Genomic DNA, 18,562 nt, shown 5'->3' on the forward strand with positions numbered 1-18,562 from the left:
TAGAGTACCATTATTTATTCAACCTTTAGGAATTCCACTGGCATTATTAACCAACTAGCCGGGGAATCCAGGCTGGAGGCGAAAGGATCCCTGTCTATAGACTCAAATCAGAAGACCGGTCGTAATCAGTCTACGACAACCTCTTGGGTCCCGATAGGTGTTAGTGCCCGGGATGGGGCTCTCGACCGACAGTACCCCTCTGCCCCTGGCTTCTCGGAGCGCTGGAGCATGCCCAGTGACAGCGCAGGAGCCACCGAGGGCTTTGCAAGCGCGCACTCCGCTTCTCCGGGTTTTAGCAGGAGCCCGCGGGGGGCGGGAGGGGGTGAGGGGACCCGCGGAGCCGGGCAGCCTCCGCCGCGCGTGTGGGGAGCTCGCGCCAGGCGCAGTGCTCTCGCCCGCTTTGCAGTTGCTCCAGAGATGCTGGCGCGCGGCTCCCGGCTGCTCCACCGGGCGCGCTGAGCTCGGCGCGGGGAGCCCCCGGGGGCTGGCGGGGAGCGCAGACTGCGGTAGAAGGCGAGCCGGGCTCCTCCGGGACTGCGAGACAACGCTCCGGCACTGTCAGGTGCCGCTCTCCAGCCGCTCGCCGCTCCACTAACTTGTCACTTGGTGGTGTCCGCTCTCCAAGGCTGTCTACGCTTTGGGGTGGGGGGTGGTGGTGGTGGGGGGGGGGGGGAGTGGGGAGTTAGAGGGTCTGCGGTGGCCAAAGGAGGGATCCTGCAAGGGGGAGCTTGCCTGGTGCCGCTCCTCTTCCCCTCCCCATCGCTCCCCTCCCCCCACCCCGTCGCTGCCGCTTTGCCTTCCGCCAATTCGGAGAGCATCGGGAGCCTGTGACATGCGATCCCTGCCAAGTGACGGTCCCCGAGTCTGAAGTGCCCGCGAGGAAGTGAGCGCCAACACGGGCCGCGGGCGATGACAGCCATGAAGCAGGAGCAACAGCCCACCCCCGGGGCCAGGGCGAGCCAGGCGCAGCCGGCGGACCAGGTGAGAGTTGGCAGCTGCGGCCAGGCCCTCCCAGGAAGGCAGACTCCAAGCCGCGCTCCCCCTGCCCCTCCTCCAGGGCTCAGCTCCCACGCCTCCTTCTCCCCACCCACCCCCGCCCCAGTTCCAGGCTCTCCTCAGCTCATCCATGGACTCTGCAGGAAGTTAGAGCCTCCGAGTGCGCTCCGGGGCCGGGCGAGAGGATGCGCAAGGTGGAGAGCCGCGGGGAAGGGGGCAGAGAGGTAAAGGAAGGGTGGCCTGGGCAACCGCTCGGGCGGGCCCCCGACGGAGGGAGAGGTGGCCGGGGCCAAGAAGTGGGGACCTCTTGGCTCCTACTGAAGCACGTTGGAGGAATTGCTGCTCTCCTGGAGGCTTCCACTCGCTGGGTTCGAACCCTGTTTTTACGTAGCTGAGACCAGAGCTTAGCCGAGTAGGCAGATGACCTTTAGGCCATCAGAGTTCTTCCTTTCCTTTCTGTTTTCCTTTGAGGAGACTGGGACGGGGGTGGGGGTGGGCGACGCAAAATGGGGGAAGGGGGTGTACCACGCATCTGTTGTCTGCTGGGAACTGAGCTTGGAGCAAAAAGGCATGATTAGGTGGAACTGGGAAGACACTGGCTTTAGTGATTTGTTGAGTCCAGATGTGTTGTTTCTGCGAGGTGCGCTGTGCTGGCTGAGGGTAATTTTAGTCCGTTTCCTGTCTTTCCTCTCTGGCCATCCCGTTTTGTTTCTGTCTTTAGGAATCTGTAGCATAGCCATACTGTGAATCTCCATCTCGTCTCTGTCCCTGGGTTGGGGTGACTCGTGAGTTCGGTGTCGCCTTTTCCCAAAGTTGGAGGGTCGGGAGCGCCGAGGTGCCCTGGCCGAGCGGAGGGAGGCTGTGTGAGCCGGCAGGTGATGCTGTCACGTCTACTCATTTAGAGTCTGAACCAAGAGGGTTACACTTAGGTCTGCGGATAACCACGGAGCTGGAGGATGGAGGCTCCGGCGCCGGGGTCCAGAGGTGGGCTCTTTGCCCCGAGTGCACTATTGAAGGCCTCTCAAAGCATTTCTGGCGGAGACACTTCGAGCTCATTGCTAGAAGCGGATAAAGGGGGTGCAAACAGCGAGGCTACAGTAGGACTCAGCTCTTCGCATATTCTAAGCATTGAGGAGTTAGGGAAGGGGAGCTGTCCGCTCAGAGTGGCGGGAGGCAGAGGGGGCGACTCCTGGGCTGCCGTTATTAATATTCTAGTCCTGGCTGTTGCTCCTGGCTAGTGGCCTCTCTTTCGCCCTTCCCTCCCCTTCTCATTTTGCTCACATATGTTTCACATAGGTGGTGAGGATTACTCAAAGACTTAAAGCCCCCTCCCTTTACTGAGATGGGTGTTGCAGTTTTTATAAAGCAGTTGTTTTCATAAACCATTCTTTTTGCTCCCTACCCTGAGAAAAGTAAGAAAATATTAAAACATGTATATAACTTGTCCTTTCTCCTTGTATCTCTTTTCCCTGCTCCCTTCAGCACACATCACAAGGTAGCAACCAGTTGGCTGATTATAAAAATAATTTCAGGAGAGGAGCATGGATTTAACATCCTCTTTCAGGCTGACAGCTCTTAAATTTCATTAACAAGCCACTGAGCCTCTCTACTGCTCTTGGAATGATACTACCAGTAAGAATGATTAGTCAGGTGAGAGTCTCCACATGAAATCTTTACTCACTAACCTGTGACACCAGCTGGTTACTTGAGGCTCTGCAAACAGTTCAGTGATGGTGGAGGCAGGGAGGAAGAAGCAGAGGATACAGAAGCTGACAATGTTTATGTAAATAGTGGACAAGCTGTATATCCACAGCCTTTTGTCAGAACTAATCTGGTACTTAAAATTCACATGAAGACAGAGACTCAAGCTTGAATCCGTTGTTAGTGTGCATTTTTGCTTATGCTACTTTGAATAGTCAGGGAGTGGCCATTTGTAGAACTCTTGTTTTAATTGAGTTTTTTTAAGTGCCTTTCTGAGCACTGACATGATTTTATAATGTCAATGGTATGCATATTACACTTGAGTTAAAATGAAAGAGATTGATTTCTCAAGGGAAAGGAAAGGAAGACTGAAATATACATGGCAGCATCCCACTGGGAGTTTTCCAGGCAATCCCAGAAAACACCTATGTGTAGTCTATTCTTTGTCTAAAGCTTGACATACAAAATGATGAGCAGATGATGTGGACAATTGCTGTGATGGCTTAAACTATTTCTTTTAAGATTCTAGGCTTTTTATTAATAGTATTAGTCATTGTGATTTAATTCTGCAGTTGTTAGATAACTCTTATGTGGTCCCAGATATAATATAGACAAGGTCGATTGTTCAAGTTTCTGTGATATTTCTGGGAAAAAAAACAAAAAGATTCACAAAATTATCTAAAAATGAAGCTTTATGAAATCCTACTTAATGGTTAAATAGGGGGCGTGTTCCACTAAGTCACTTGCTAGGTGTTGATTTTGAGTGATTTAAGCTTTTGAATATTGCCAGAAAGCTCTTTCACTTTTTGTGGTAGTGTTTATTATGAAACCTTCAAAGATGCCTTGTCCAGAGGCCATCAAACACCCATTTCCATGAACAGCATCATGGAAGACCAGAGTCTTTCTTCTCCATGAGATGGTTATGAACCATATAATTTGATTGTTGTTGTGGCCTTTAAGAGAGTTCGACATCCCTATTTCACCTATCTACTACTGTCTTCTAGCATAGGGTGCCATGACCAGAAGTAGCCCCTCCTCTGGGAGCAGCTGCAACAAGAGTAACAGGGACTGCATATTTTTATTACTGTTCTGAATCATTGGAGATATTTTCATCATCTCAGTAGTCTTGCCTTTAAAGCTTCATTGATTAAATAAATGTTTACAACAGTTACCTCTGTTGTTTTTATAACATTCCACATTTACAAAATGTCTAAAAATAAATACTTAGCTATGGGTAGAAGCAGTCATTCCCACTTAATGTAATCAATATCCATTTTACATCAGGGAATACATAATCTTGAGTGGCTAGTTGTAACTTATTATTAGATTTGGAAATCACTTCCTGTGTGCTTGCCATGTGCTGAGTACTGTCCCCTGGGTTGATAAGGTAACACTCACTGAATGCATTTTCCTACTTGATTCTCAAAGCTGACACTTTTTAAGTTAGGTCTCGTTATAATTCCTAGTTTAGGGATGAGAAAACAGAATTCTCTCAAGTAACTGAACAACTTGATCAACCTTGTCTTCATAAGTGGTAGAGATAAGACATAGTCCTAGTCTATGGTAGTTAAAAAAAATAAGCTCTTTTAAGTCTAAAGCTCCATCTTCTAACCTTTACACAATTACAGTTCAACAGCCTTCTACTGGAATAATGCAGAAGAAATGCAAATATTATGTATACATGTGTACAAATTTACCTTGAATATAAAATGGGTTAAGATTTTGTTTAACTCTTCAACTGTAAATGTAAATAATAAATCTTGAAATTGAAAAATTAGATTAGTGTCTCTTAAAATAATATAAAGCCAGATATATCCTGATAAGTACATAGGAACTTAAAAAAATGTTTCTATCATTTGCCCTTGGTAGTGATAAGACTTTCAAGGCTTCTTAAACTTAACATTTTATAGTTAGACCTGGTTTAGAATTTGCTCACGTTGCCACCAGGTGGCACCCTTCTGCTGAGTCCAATGGGTAAAAATATTTCCTAAAATGTTTGACAGTTCTCTCAGCTCCAAAAAACCAAACCCAACAACAAAAAAGCAAACAAACAAACAAAAAAATTAAACAAGGAAAAAATGATAACCTTACTGAAGTATGACTAAAAAGTGTATTTTTAGAAACAATTGTTTGGCTGCAGAGCCAGTATTATGCATAAAAAATCAACAACAGTAAAACTCATTCTAGTAGAAATCACTCTCTTACTCTCTTACATAACAGCCTATTAATGAAATAGTTCATGAACAAAATTGGGGTTGAATAGATAATACATAAAATTCCTTTTGTAAAATATTAGGGTACCTGAAGTTTTCACAAAGAAATTAGGATCCAGTATTGTTCTAGCAAACCTGATTAAAAATTTCAAATAAATACTTAATGAATTCATAAAAAAGTTATTCTTCCATGTTTCCCTAATACATAAACATGTCATAATTTAGTTTATATTGTTTTTAACACAGAACTTCAAAGAAAGCTTTTAGAAATCATGTTAAGAAACTTTAGTAGAAAATGTATTACTTCTCAACATTCAATATAAAATACATAGTACATTATTGGTGGAAGAATTCTATATCATTTGGTTATAAAAGACATTTGATACAGGTACTATGTAGAAGTTTTTATAACTTGTTGTTCAGTCACCAAGTTATATCTGACTCCCTGCGACCCCATGGACACTAGGCTCCTCCGTTCATGAGATTTTCTAGGCAAGAGTACTGGAGTGGGTTGCCATTTCCTTCTCCAGGGAATCTTCCCGACCCAGGGATCAAACCCATGTCTCCTGCATTGTAGACAGACGCTTTACCGTCTGAGCCATCAAGGAAGTCCTATCATACCTTAATTTCTTATTACATATGTTATATATATATATATATATATATATGTCTTACTGCAAATATGTACGACATTTTATCTGCTGAGTTTAGAACACACCAAAAAACATTCCTTGCTTATAAGTTTCTGATCTCTCTGTTTATTTCAAAGACTGAGCATATTGCACATCTAAGAAAGATTGAAGTGTATAAAACGAGTTAAAGAAAATTGTACTATTAAATATTAATGCTGCATTATCTTATGAAGAGCATTATATTGGAAACAAAACACTGGAACCAATTTCTCCAAGTCTAAGTAAAATTAAAATTATTTCCAAACTTTGGTTTCTTGAACCATTTATGATTATATTATGTTTTAGACTTTTAGTACTGGTAGGCATATTTTAAATGTATTTATAGGTCATCATGTAGCATGCATGGCATGCTAAGTTCCTTCAGCTGTGTCCAACTCTTTGCAACCCTATGGACTGACTATAGCCCTCCAGGCTCCTCTGTCCGTGGGATTCCCCAGGCAAGAATACTGGACTGGGTTGCCATGCCCTCCTCCAGGGGGTCTTCCCAACCCAGGGATCAAACCTACATTTTGTATCTCCTGCATTGTGGGTAGGTTCTGTACCATTAGCACTGCCACAAAGCTGGAATACTGCAACTAGGACTGTGAGTTTTTGTGCCATCAACCGGAGTATTTATTTACCACTATCTATATGTTATGCACTGGAAAGCTCAGATTCAAATTTATATCTCAGCTCTGATAGTCGTTACTGTGTTTTGGGGAGCAAGATAAAGTCATTTTCTGTATTTCATCTGTGACTGAAGGTGGCTATAGATCCTCTACCTGATTGTTGTAAGGACTGAATGAAATAATAAGTAAAAGCTTTTAAATAATGTTTATCTCATACAAAGTGCTTTCATTACATGTATAGTTTGGGAACAGGAACCCAGGGAGGAAGAAACTTAGAGGATCATTGAGTCATGTACAGCTGGTATATCATTTTAGCATTTTCCAGAATATTGCATTAATTAGTACACATATGTATATGCTTACATATGAGTTTTCACATGCATAAAAATATTTTAATGATGTAGTAAATATTATTGAGTTAGGCATTGAATTGGCAGAAATGCAGACTTTACAATATTCTGTAACATCCTTATTTCCACTCAATGAAAACTCGCTTCTCTACCCAAATTGAAAAAGACACATGTACCCAGATTTTCATGGCAGCTCTGTTAACAATACCTAGGACATGGAAGCAACCTAGATGTCTTTTGACTGATGAATGGATAAAGAAGCTATGGTACATATATACAATGGAATATTACTCAGCCATAAAAAGGAACACATCTGAGTCAGTCCTCAAATAATAATAGGCTCTATGTGGATGAACCTAGAGCCTATTATACAGAGTGAAGTAAGTCAGAAAGAGAAAAACAATTATTGTATATTAATGTATATACATGGAATCTAGAAAGAGGGCACTGATGAACCTATTTACAGGGGAGCAGTGGAGACACAGACCTTGAGAACAGACTTATGGACATGGCTTGGGTGGGGTGGAAGAAGGAGAGGGTAGGAGGTATATAGAGAGTTACATGGAAATGTACATTACCATATGCATAATAGATAGCCAATGGGGATTTGCTGTATGACTCAGGAAACTCAAACCAGGACTCAGTAATAACCTAGAGAAGTGGGATGGGGAGGGAGATAGAAAGTATGTTCAAGTGGGAGGGGACATGGGTAAACCTATGGCTGATTCATGTTGATGTTTGGTAGAAACTAATGCAATACTGTAAGGCAGTTATCCTTCAAATAAAATTAAACAAACAAAAATTTAAAAAAGCCTCACTTCTTTACTGTCTTACTCTATAAGAGGCCATGCTAAAAGTAAACATTGGTTAAGTCTCACTAACAGAGGAATTAGCTGCTGAACATGCATATTGTTTTCAGTGCACTTATATTGGTAATAAGCATGGAGAAAGAGAAAAGAGAGGTGTGGCTTACAGAAATATCTCAGGAGATGAGATTTCAGTTTTGGAACAGGAGAATGTGCATCGCGAGTGGAGTCCCCTGAGGAGCCCAGGGTGGGTGTGCCTGCTATCATTGGGAGTGAGACTATCATTGGGCTCAGATAATTTGAAAGATTTTTACACACATTTTTTTTTACAGCTATTCCTATGCAATATTTAAATATACACAACATTTTTGATGTCTGACTATTAAAATTACCTCCATGTATTTTCATACTTGCTGAGTGACTCTGTGGGTTCTAATCAAGTAAATATCTTACTGAAACATTTTAATGGGGATATGTACTAAAATATATGTCAACCAGGAAAGGGTGGAGCTCTCCCCACTTGAAGACCTCTTAAAGCTCCAAAAGAGCAAAAATAAATAGTGGAGGAAACATAAACTTCTTCATAAACACATCTTCATGTAAAGTTAGAAATACTTCAATGAAAAGTGTATGCTGCCTCTCCTTGAGAAGTCATATAGGTCAGTACTGATTATTCCCAGCTCAGTCTTGTGTTAAAATTTGTACTTGACCTGGTCCACAAGCTTTCTGGCAAGAGCCAATCTCCATTTACTTTTCTCCATCTAGACAACATGTATTTTCCAAGGCTTTTAAAATGTGTACCTACCATTCCCCTACCTGGTAGATATTCTTATCATTTATTATGTATTCACCAAAACGAGACGTCATTTCCAGGATAAGAGAGGAAGCTGGGGAGTAGGCTCAGTGGGGAGAATGGGACATTCAAGAGAGACTTCATCTACTATTCATTCATTTTCCTTAAACTGCCCTAAATTTCCAAGGTTTCAGACATGCTCGTATGTGATGGTAAATATAACACCCAGCTGCCAGGCCAAATGCAGAAAACTGGCTCGTATCTGAAGCTGATAGAAAAAACATTTTATTTCAAACTGTAATTGATGTTAACAGCATTCTTGGTAATGTCTTCTACATAATAGAAAATGATTTTCTTTTTCCTTTCAAGTTTGTTCATCCCATGGTTATTTCAGAATTGTTAAAGCATTAATAATTTTAAAACCAATTTTCAGATAATATGCTTTTTCCCACTAACCAGAACAGCATCTTCTGCAATATATTTTGGAATTGCCAAATGATTCTCAGATTAATTATATTTTGGAGAAGAAGGTGGCATGATGTAGGGTTGAAAACAGAGTCCGACAGATTTCAGACTGAATCTTTCTTTTGCCATTTGCTGTGCAATGTAGGGCAAATGATTTAATCCCTCTGAAACCTGTTCTTCATCTTTAAAGGAAGGCGATGGGGAGAAAGTGGCAAGGATTAGAGACAAGCCATACGAAGAGTCTTGTTTAACTTCTGTTCCAGGGTAAAACTTAGTGTGTATTGGGTTGGCCAGAAAGTTTGTTTAGATTTTCCAGTAACAGCTTATGGAAAAGCCTGAATGAACTTTGTTGGTCAACCCCATATTTTTATTCTTATTGCTACTATGTATCTAAATTATCTGAGAAGATTATTGTGCTTTTTTGCAAGGGTAATTTTGCATTTACATTAATGAAAATACTAAACATGTGTGTGTGTGTTTGTATACATTACTATGGGCTTCCCAGGTGGCTCATGGGTAAAGAATCCATCTGCAGTACAGGAGGTGTGGGTTTGATTCCTGGGTAGGGAAGATCCCCTGAAGGAGGGAACGGCAACCCATTCTAGTATTCTTGACTGGAGAATCCCATGGACAGACGAGCTTGACGGGCTCTATTCCATAGGGTCATACACACACTCATGATCTTAATATGCTAAATAATTACAGTTGGTTTATTATAAGGCATTTGGTAAAAATTTATAACAACCTGACTGATTTGTACTATTTTCAGTTGCTAACCTGTTTAGGATCTTCTTTGAAGTGATCATGGTTTAATATTCTCTTTCCAGAAGTTTGGTTTCCAGAAATGACTGAATTTCCTTAAAAATTCTTTGCATGTGGGAACTGATGATATGTTGAGTTGAAATTTAAGAAAAGTGCATAATCAAAACTGACTTCAAATCTGGGAGAGCCAAATCAAGTCATCTATATATTCTCCAGCCAAGTTGTATGTTATCTGACTTGAATATTATTGTAATTTATCATACTTATCGATTTTTCTCGTCAGTGCAGAAACCTATGTATCAGGTTACAAGATAGCAAATGAAGAAAAGTGAGGAAACAAGCCATTTTTATTATCTTTATCCCCAACCCCCTTTTAAGATCTAAATACAGATTCGATTTTTTTCTTCTGTATGAAAGTCTCTGCTCTGAAAACCTAAATATGACAAATCTGAGGTATATTATTGAGAACCTGAATGGCAAGCTCTCCTGCAATTTATTTTCAAATAATGGGCCAGAAAGACCACTCAAAGTTGCATTAATAAGGCTTATACAAGGTAGAAACAGGCCTTTTCTGTTATTGATATGTGGTTTTACTTTTTGCAAGAGTAATGGAGTAAGTGAAAATTCTGATACTCAATGATTCCATTAATCACATCTCACCTCCAGGAAAGGTTTTAATATGTATTAATGAATTCAAGACATGGATTTTTTTTTTCATTTCACATATTTTGAAACAAATGCTAGAACTTTCCTTTTTTTTTTTCAACAAAACAACCCTTTAAATCAGTGTTTTATGAACTTGCATAATGATTCTTCTCACTTAGACACAGGATACAGGATTAGGAATCAAGATACCTTCGGAATAGAGGTCAAAACTATCTTTTCACAAAGAAAAATCTGAAATTCATGAAGAATGTCTCAAATGTAGAAATAGGTCATTTGTTTGGCTAGGTTGGCATGTAATTTACATTTCCTGGGATTTATGAATTTATGAATAGATAATCTATCTACTCCATTAGCTTTTAGAGATTTTAAGGGAAAAGACTGTGCATTTCACTGTTTGTTTCTTCTTAGAATACTATAAAGAGTGTTTCTAAGATATAAAGAAAGCATAGTTTGAAGGTATAGTCAGCATCTTCATAAAGTTGTTCCTTTTCCCTGGTCCTATGAGTTAAGTGGTTTTCATTTCTTGACAAGCCATATTGGCATTCTTAGATAGGTGTGAATTGAACCTGGAGCTGGAATGAAGAGACCCACCCTCATACTTATTGCAAATGGGGTTTACCCAGCATTAGTGCCAGAGCGGAGTTATGGGTGGTTTCTTTTGCATCTGTCACTCCTTACAAATGCCTGTTTGCACACAGAATCAGAGCTTGTTATGATACAGGATGGCCCCTTTGATTTCCTGTGTTTCCCTTGCCTCTGTACCATCTCTAAATCCAAATCCGTTTTTTTCTGCCTTTCTATATTTCTGAGATCCAGTTTCTTTCCAAGACTGATTCCTTGAGTCTAGACAACTGCAATGTCCATAGTGACCTTGCTTTTCCAGATTCTTCTGTCAAATAGCCATAAAGTCATCAATGATAACATTTTGAAAAACTCTTGTCTTTGTTTTCAGATCGGGAGACAGTCAATGTAGAGGTGAGTGTCCTGTCTCGGATCACACCATTGGTTAGAATCGGAAGCAATACTTGATTTGGGGTCTTTCACTTATGCCCATTTTTCATGTGCCATGACGCCAGAGTCAGCTATTAATATAGAGTCTCTGGTGATTTTTTTGGTGGCACAGACACCTTCCTTAGCATTTGACATCAGAGTAAAATGTGTTTTTAAAATTAATGTTCTTAAAGGCTTTGAATCTGTAGGTAAAACTCGATATTTCTTGGTTTCTCCATTGTGATGTGCTGGTTCTAGGCCAGTGGTCTTTAGACTCTTGGCACCTGGCCACAAAACCATGGAGCCATGTAAGCATCTTCTCCAACTAGCTATGGCAAGAGAGCACCCCAGTGCCATAAAGCCATCATGAAAATAAGCTGTGAGGTGCACTGTTCCAAGGAAATGATAGCAACTCTCACCATACGTGAAGACATGGGCATTCTTAGACCTCTCCTCTTCTCCTCAGCATAAAAGAGCACCCACTGATCTTTACACTCAGCACTTGAAATTGCAATTCAATGATGAATAGGCAAGTGATTGGATGAGTCCCTTCTTGTGAATGGAGGGATGCACCTAGGTACTCTAGAAAGCATCAAGGTGAATTTTAGAGCTTTCTTTGGAAGTTAGTAGAAACAACAGGCTTCTGATTTGCTGGAGTTCTTGGAACACAGAACCATTTCCAGAGGATGTAGTAATTTTGTCAGTGTCCCAAGTTTCAGTACTAGATCAGAGGAACTTTTTACTTTAAATATATAGGAAGTAGTTTTGACATGTGAACTACTTTGAACTAGTTTGACAGGTAGTTTTGTGTAAATTTTGAATTCACACAAAATTCTTGTTAGTGGAAAGAACAATGGCTTTCTATTCATTTGATGATGTCATGCATACTCATCTTTGTGACCCCCATAGACTATTAGCCCACCTGGCTCCTCTGTCCATGGGATTCTCCAGGCAGGAAAACTACAGCAGGTTGCCATTTCCTCCCCCAGGGGATCTTCCCAACCCAGGGATAGAACCCACGTCTCTCCTGCATTAGCAGGTGGGTTCTTTACCACAGAGCCACTTGGAAAGTCACAACCTCAGTTTAAACTCTACTTACTAGTTTCGGCAAGTTACCCAGTCTCTTTCTGAATTTAATATTTCATCTGAAAATGGTATGATGCTTGCCTTGCTGAATTGTTCTGAAGATTAGCAATAAGATAGGTTTATTAATCAGGGGATGATGAAAATCGCTGTGCTTTTATTGTTGTTAATGTATATTGGGTGCTGGAGAAGACTATTGAGAGTCCCTTGAACAGCAAGGAGATCAAACCAGTCCATCCTAAAAGAAATCAGCTCTGAATATTCATTGGAAGGACTGATGCTGAAGCTCCAATACTTTGGCCACCTGATGTGAAGAGCCAACTCTTTGGAAAAGATCCTGTTTCTGGAAAAGATTGAGGGCAGGAGGAGAATGGGGTGACAGAGGATGAGACGGTTGGATGGCATCATTGACTCAATGGACATGACTGAGAGCAAACTCCGGGAGACAGAGGAGGACGGGGAAGCCTGGTGTGCTGCAGTTTATGGTGTCACAAAGAGTTGGACATGACTGAGTGTTGAACAACAACTACCAGAGAGAGGCAAAGGGATGGGGTGTCAGGCTTCTGATGGATTGGAGGCTCTGGCTTCATCTTTTTTCTCTGTTACTTTGACTAAACTTCAGAGCGCATGCAATATTGAGATTTTTTTTTTTTTTGACATGGAGATTATATGGGTTCAACTTGGCTCCAAAGCAAAGATGGATTAGGTGTTGGTTAGTAAAATATCCATTTATTTTTAGATTCTTTATAAATGCAGAAAAATCAACAATGTTTGCATTCTGAAGGTGGAAAACTGAGCATGGATTTGCCTTTCCTGATTTTTTCCCCTCCATTCCATGGTGAAAAATCCTACTCATGCTTATGATACATTCTACATTTGGAATGTTGTTTCATTCCTATTCAGAGCTAAGAGCTGTAATGGCGAATCTAAAAAAACTAATATAGAATCACAGATGGTGCAAATATTTGAAAATAGGTAAATACAATCTAGGATTAGCTATTTGGGCTCAGAAATGTCAGCTTTGTATTGCTTATTGGTCACACAAGACAGTTTTAGTTAAGGGGAAATCTAGGACAAAAGCATCACGGTATAAAATTTCTGGTTTGGAGCTATGCAGTATAAAAAGCCCATGGTTATTACATAAACTCCAGAATGAGTCTCTATGTAACTAGGAAAGGTGTTTCAGACAGGTCACAAAGTACCAAGAGGTTATATATATGATAAAAATTAAGTAAATATGATAGCATGGAACTGCTGTCATTAATATCTGCTAAATTACATTTAAGGCCAATTTTTGAGGAGAAAATATCCATTCTTATAGAAATGCTGCAGTTTCATAGTACATGACCTGAGCATGGGAACTACTAGATTGCCAGCATAAAATCTGCAGATGGTAGTTATTAGTAGCAAGTGCTGTGTGTCCCTATTTCTGACTGAGAGTTTTAAACAATATAATTTGTTTTTCTTTCACTTTTTTCCCCTATTACAGATATTAAACAATATAATTTGTTTTTCTTTCAATTTTTTCCCCTATTACAGATGGATTCTTGATGACCCAGAGAGATGTTATGGGGAGGGAGGTGGGAGGGGGGTTCATGTTTGGGAACGCATGTAAGAATTAAAGATTTTAAAATTTTAAAAATTAAAAAAAATTTAAAAAAATTAAAAAAAAATAAAAGGTTCTTAGAAATAACTATGGTGATTGTGTTACCTAATTTACTGACAAGACAACTGAGAACGATATAGGCTAACTTGTTCAAGATTGTAACCAGTGATGAATTTAGAAACCAGAGTAGTTTATTAATTAGAGGTCCTCGCTTCTGGTTTGGGAGTTGGTAGGAGACTCACTCAATCATGGGATCATAGAAGCCATGTCTGGTTGTCTGTGTTGTTGTCAGATGAAGTAAAAGTGGGTGAGAGTTAACGGAAAATTTCCAGCTGGTTTAGGTTTTTTTCTTTTAATTTAATTTTTTTCTAGGCAGTAAGTTTAATAAGATTAAATCTGTTATATATTGATCCTATCTGGAAGCATCAAGGAGCAGGTGGACATGAGTGTAATGGTTGGGTGAAACCTCGATTTTCTGCTATTATTTATTTCTGCTATTTTTCCCACAGAGAATGGGAAGATAGATAGTAGATTATATACGATCTGTAAAGCAGCACTGATCCCTATCAAGTAAGAAATCCTAGCTTCTCATATGAGTGTATAGGGAACATATGTCAAGGATTTAACATTAATAAAGAAACCATCAAATGGGAAAGCTAGTTTGAAAAGCGTATGAGGAAGAGACTCAGGAAATAAATGGCATACAAAATCTGCAAACTTAGATCCAAAACTGGTTAATATCCAATGGGGCATTTAAATTATAACCTTGGTGGTTATCTTTTATAGCAGACAATTTTTTTTGCCACTTACCTATCTTCTACAAGTAACATCTAATAAATAACTTTGGATCTGTGTCGAGAGTAAATTTTAAGTCTAAGAAAGATACGTTCTCCTAGAGTTATATAATCCTTACGTGGGTTGGTTAGAAATGCCTTGGTCTAACACTATAAAGATGGACACATTTCCAAGTTCTCTAAAATCTTAACATCCCCAACCTGACAAAAATGATGCAGTCCAGGTCTACAGTTGATGTTTCAACCAACTTCTTGAGCAATTTTATGATAGCTCTTTACAAGCCTTTTGGAGCTTGAATGTCAGACCTGATTCATCAACAGCAAAGTTCTGGAATGCAGCCAGTCAGCCAATGCTACTTGTCAGGTTTGTCCCAACAAAGTGGTCCAGGTGTTTTTGAAGGATGGGAGAGAACAGTTTGATAATTTCAAATAGCTCTCTGTGGATAAGATGAAGTATTTAATAGAATAATTGCACACAGGGGGATGAAAAGCCATTCTTGAGGATTTAGCAAAATCAAGTTCAGATCAAAATCCAAGAGACATGGGTTCACTCCCTGGGTTGGGAAAATCCCCTGGAAGAAGAAAATGGCAACCCACTCAAGGATTCTTGCCTGGGAAATCCCATGGACAGAGGAACCTGGTGGGCTACAGTCCATGGGGTCATGAGAATCGGACACAACTGAGTGACTGAACAACAAACAACAAGCAAAAAAAAAAACAAGTTGCGTAATAGTAGTGGTTCTTAGAAAATGGCTGCTTTCGGAGATGCCCTTTGGAGGTGAGGGATACCATAACCACTCCCACAGTCTGATTTAAGATGTATCCTAAGTTTTCCTTCTCTTGTCACTCACTTTCCTTACTGCCAGGCTGGGGGTAGCTCATCTCGTCTGTCTGCAGATATCTGACTGAATTCCACCATGATTCCCTTTGGCCTTTTAACTTTAAGACTGAGTAGACAGTGGTCATGATATATGTCTAACTGTATTGATTTGAAATTCCATGGTAACTTGGTATGCTCTTTCTTGAGAACTGATATTTGGGCCAAGAGAAAATGAGGCCTCTGTGAAACTGAAGCAGTAGGGGTGGGAGAAAATAAACATAGATATGGGATGGAGAATCTCAGGTGAGAATGATCTCCTGCACATAGGGCCAGATACTTCCCTTAACCAACCCTCAGTTTTCTTATCTGAGTGAAAAAAAAAAAAAAAGATTTAAATTTAGATGAGTATTTTTGTATTATGTACAAAGAAGTTTGATATCATCTGCATATCTCAGGTTATTGATATTTCTCCCAGCAGTCTTGATTCCAGCCTGAATCTGTGCTTCATCCAGCCTGGCATTTTTCATGATGTACTCTGCATAGAAGTTAAATAAGCAAGGTGACACTATATATCCTTAACATACTTCTTTCCCAGTTTGGAACCATTCCTTTGTTCCATGTCTGGTTCTAACTGTTGCTTCCTGACTTGCATGCAGGTTTCTCAGGAGGCAGGTACGGTGGTCTGATATTCCCATCTCTTTAAGAATTTTCCACACTTTGTTGTGATCCACAGAGTCAAAGACTATAGCGTAGTCACTGAAGCAGAAGTAGATGCTTTTCTGAAACTCTCTTGCTTTTTCAATGATCCAACGTATGTTGGCAATTTGATCTCTGGTTCCTCCGCCTTTTCTAAATCCAGCTTGAACCTGAAAGTTCTCAGTTCATATACTGTTGAAGCCTAGCTTAGAGAATTTTGAACATTACTTTGCTAGTGTGTGAAATGAGTGCAACTGTGTGGTAGTTTGAACATTCTTTGGCATTGCCTATTTTCGGGATTGAAATGAAAACTGACCTTTTCCAGTCCTGTGGCCACTGCTGAGTTTTCCAAATGTGCTGGCATATTGAGCACAGCACTTGCACAGCATCATCTTTTAGAATTTGAAATAGCTCAGTTGAAATTCTATCACCTCCACTAGCTTTGTCTGTAGTGATATTTCCTAAGGCCTACTTGACTTTCCACTCTAGGATATTTAGCTCTAGGTGAGTGATCACACCGTCATGGTTATCTGGGTCATTAAGATATCGTTTGTATAGTTCTTCTGTGTATTCCTGCCACTTCTTAATATCTTCTGCTTCTATTAGGTTCATACCATTTCTGTCCTTTATTGTGCCCATCTTTGTATGAAATGTTCCCATGGTGTCTCTAATTTTGGTTGCTGTTTCCTTCTCCAAGAGATCCCTAGTCTTTCCCATTCTATTGTTTTCCTCTATTTCTTTGTATTGTTCACATAGGAAGTCTTTCTTATCTCTCCTTGTTATTCTTTGGAACTCTGCATTCAAATGGATATATCTTTCTTTTTCTCCTTTGTCCTTTGCTTCTCTTTTCTCAGCTACTTGTAAGGCCCCCTCCTACAACCATTTTGCCTTTCTGAATTTCTTTTTCATGGGGATGGTCTTGATCATAGCCTCCTATACAGTGTTATGATCCTCCGTCCATAGTTCGTCAGGCACTATGTCTATCATATCTACTCCCTTGAATCTATTTGTCACTTCTTTATAATTGTAAGGGATTTGATTTAGGTCATACCTGAATTGCTTAGTGGTTTTCCCTACTTTCTTCAATTTAAGTCTGAATTTGGCAATAAGAAGTTCATGTTATAACAAAGTTACAAAGTAAATTTAGAATTATAAAAGGCAAATAGTTTTAGTAATAAAATTATTGGCATTTTTATTATCACTGACAGAGGCTAAAGTTTTGAGTACTATTCATAAATGCCATGCAGTGGGCAAGTGCCTGTATCTCATTTTATCCTCACTATAACTTTATGTGATAGGTATTACTTTTATTCCAGTTTTGCGTATGAGAAGCTACGGTTTGGAGGGTGAAGAGATTTCCAAGGTAGCACAGCTAGTAATTAGGGAAGCTATCGTTTGGTCACATACAGTCATATATATTATAATAAGTATCAGATGTTTCCTTTATCAAAATGAGGCCATAATTTGCTGTGTGTGGTTGATCAGTACATCATATTTGATTCTTTTCCACAGAAAATAGTAGTACTAGTAGTTTTACTAGTAGTTAACAGTAATAATCCCCTTCAGAACTCTGCAAGTTTGTACCATCATCCTTATGTTAAAAATGGGGAAACTGGGAGATCTAGTGGTAAAGTAGTTAGACTAGGGCCACATACCATAATTCTATGTCATAGATTCTACTTTTATTCTAGTTTCGCAGATGAGAAGCTGCAGTTTGGAGGATTAGAAGATTTCAAAGAACCAGAGTGGCAGAACAGAAATCTGAATCCTCACTCTCTGCCTCTGGAGCCCTTGCTCTTGAGTCCTCTACTACATAGTTCCTTAAGTGTTCAGTGCTTACCTGTTGTGTGCGAGGCAACGTGATAAGAGCATAGTTCCCATCTTCTGTATGTTCCATGACAAATGAAGTTTACTGTGAAATTATTAACCATGAGTAACTTTATGTTTACTCAAATATTTTAAGAAAGAAAAATGTTTCTCCCATGTCCAAATGTATTCTTCAGTTTGTGTGATATATGAAGCCAGCTTTAAAATTAGACATAGCTAATTTTAGTGTCTTTTACATGGTATCTTACGTCTACTTTTTTATTAGTGAAAAATGATGAGAACTAAAGGATATAGGGTATGTCTATAAACTTCATCATGTAGAATAACTTAAAATTGACTTCCCTGTGTCTCACAATAACCTTGAGCAACACATGGGCTTGACTATTTTAATGAATGAAAAGGTGAACGCTTTCACCCTAGTTATTCAGCAACCTAAGTGTCAGATTTAAGCCTTATCTTGCAGCATTCTCGTGTAATTTTGTTTAGTCTAATGACCAATATTAACTGAATCGTTTTATATTTTCTGACTTTAAATGCAACAATCTTCATTAATTTATGAATAACATAATCAGGTGGTTCAAACATCAAAATTGGTATACGTAGAGTGAGAAATCTCCCTCCTGCAGTTATTCCCCAGCTACTGAGTTTCTAATTCTATTATTTTCTAAATAGATGATGACTATTAATGTTTACA

At 39.8% G+C, this 18,562-nt stretch overlaps 1 protein-coding gene across 2 annotated transcripts in view; it reads left to right on the forward strand.

The window, feature by feature from the left end:
* Positions 1-809: 809 nt before the first annotated feature.
* DPP10 (dipeptidyl peptidase like 10) overlaps positions 810-18,562 on the forward strand; it is a 770,042-nt gene continuing 752,289 nt past the window's right edge. Inside the window, exon 1 of one of the 2 annotated variants that reach the window (XM_042243952.2) lies at positions 810-981. In XM_042243952.2, the coding sequence (XP_042099886.1) occupies positions 910-981 (72 nt within the window). In that variant the 5' untranslated portion in view covers positions 810-909. Of the gene's footprint in view, positions 982-1,117; positions 1,221-18,562 lie in introns of those variants that run through there. The other variant, XM_042243953.2, reaches the window with a different exon arrangement.

Source organism: Ovis aries, chromosome 2 (genome assembly GCF_016772045.2).
Source record: "Ovis aries strain OAR_USU_Benz2616 breed Rambouillet chromosome 2, ARS-UI_Ramb_v3.0, whole genome shotgun sequence".
NCBI classification, from domain to species: domain Eukaryota; kingdom Metazoa; phylum Chordata; class Mammalia; order Artiodactyla; family Bovidae; genus Ovis; species Ovis aries.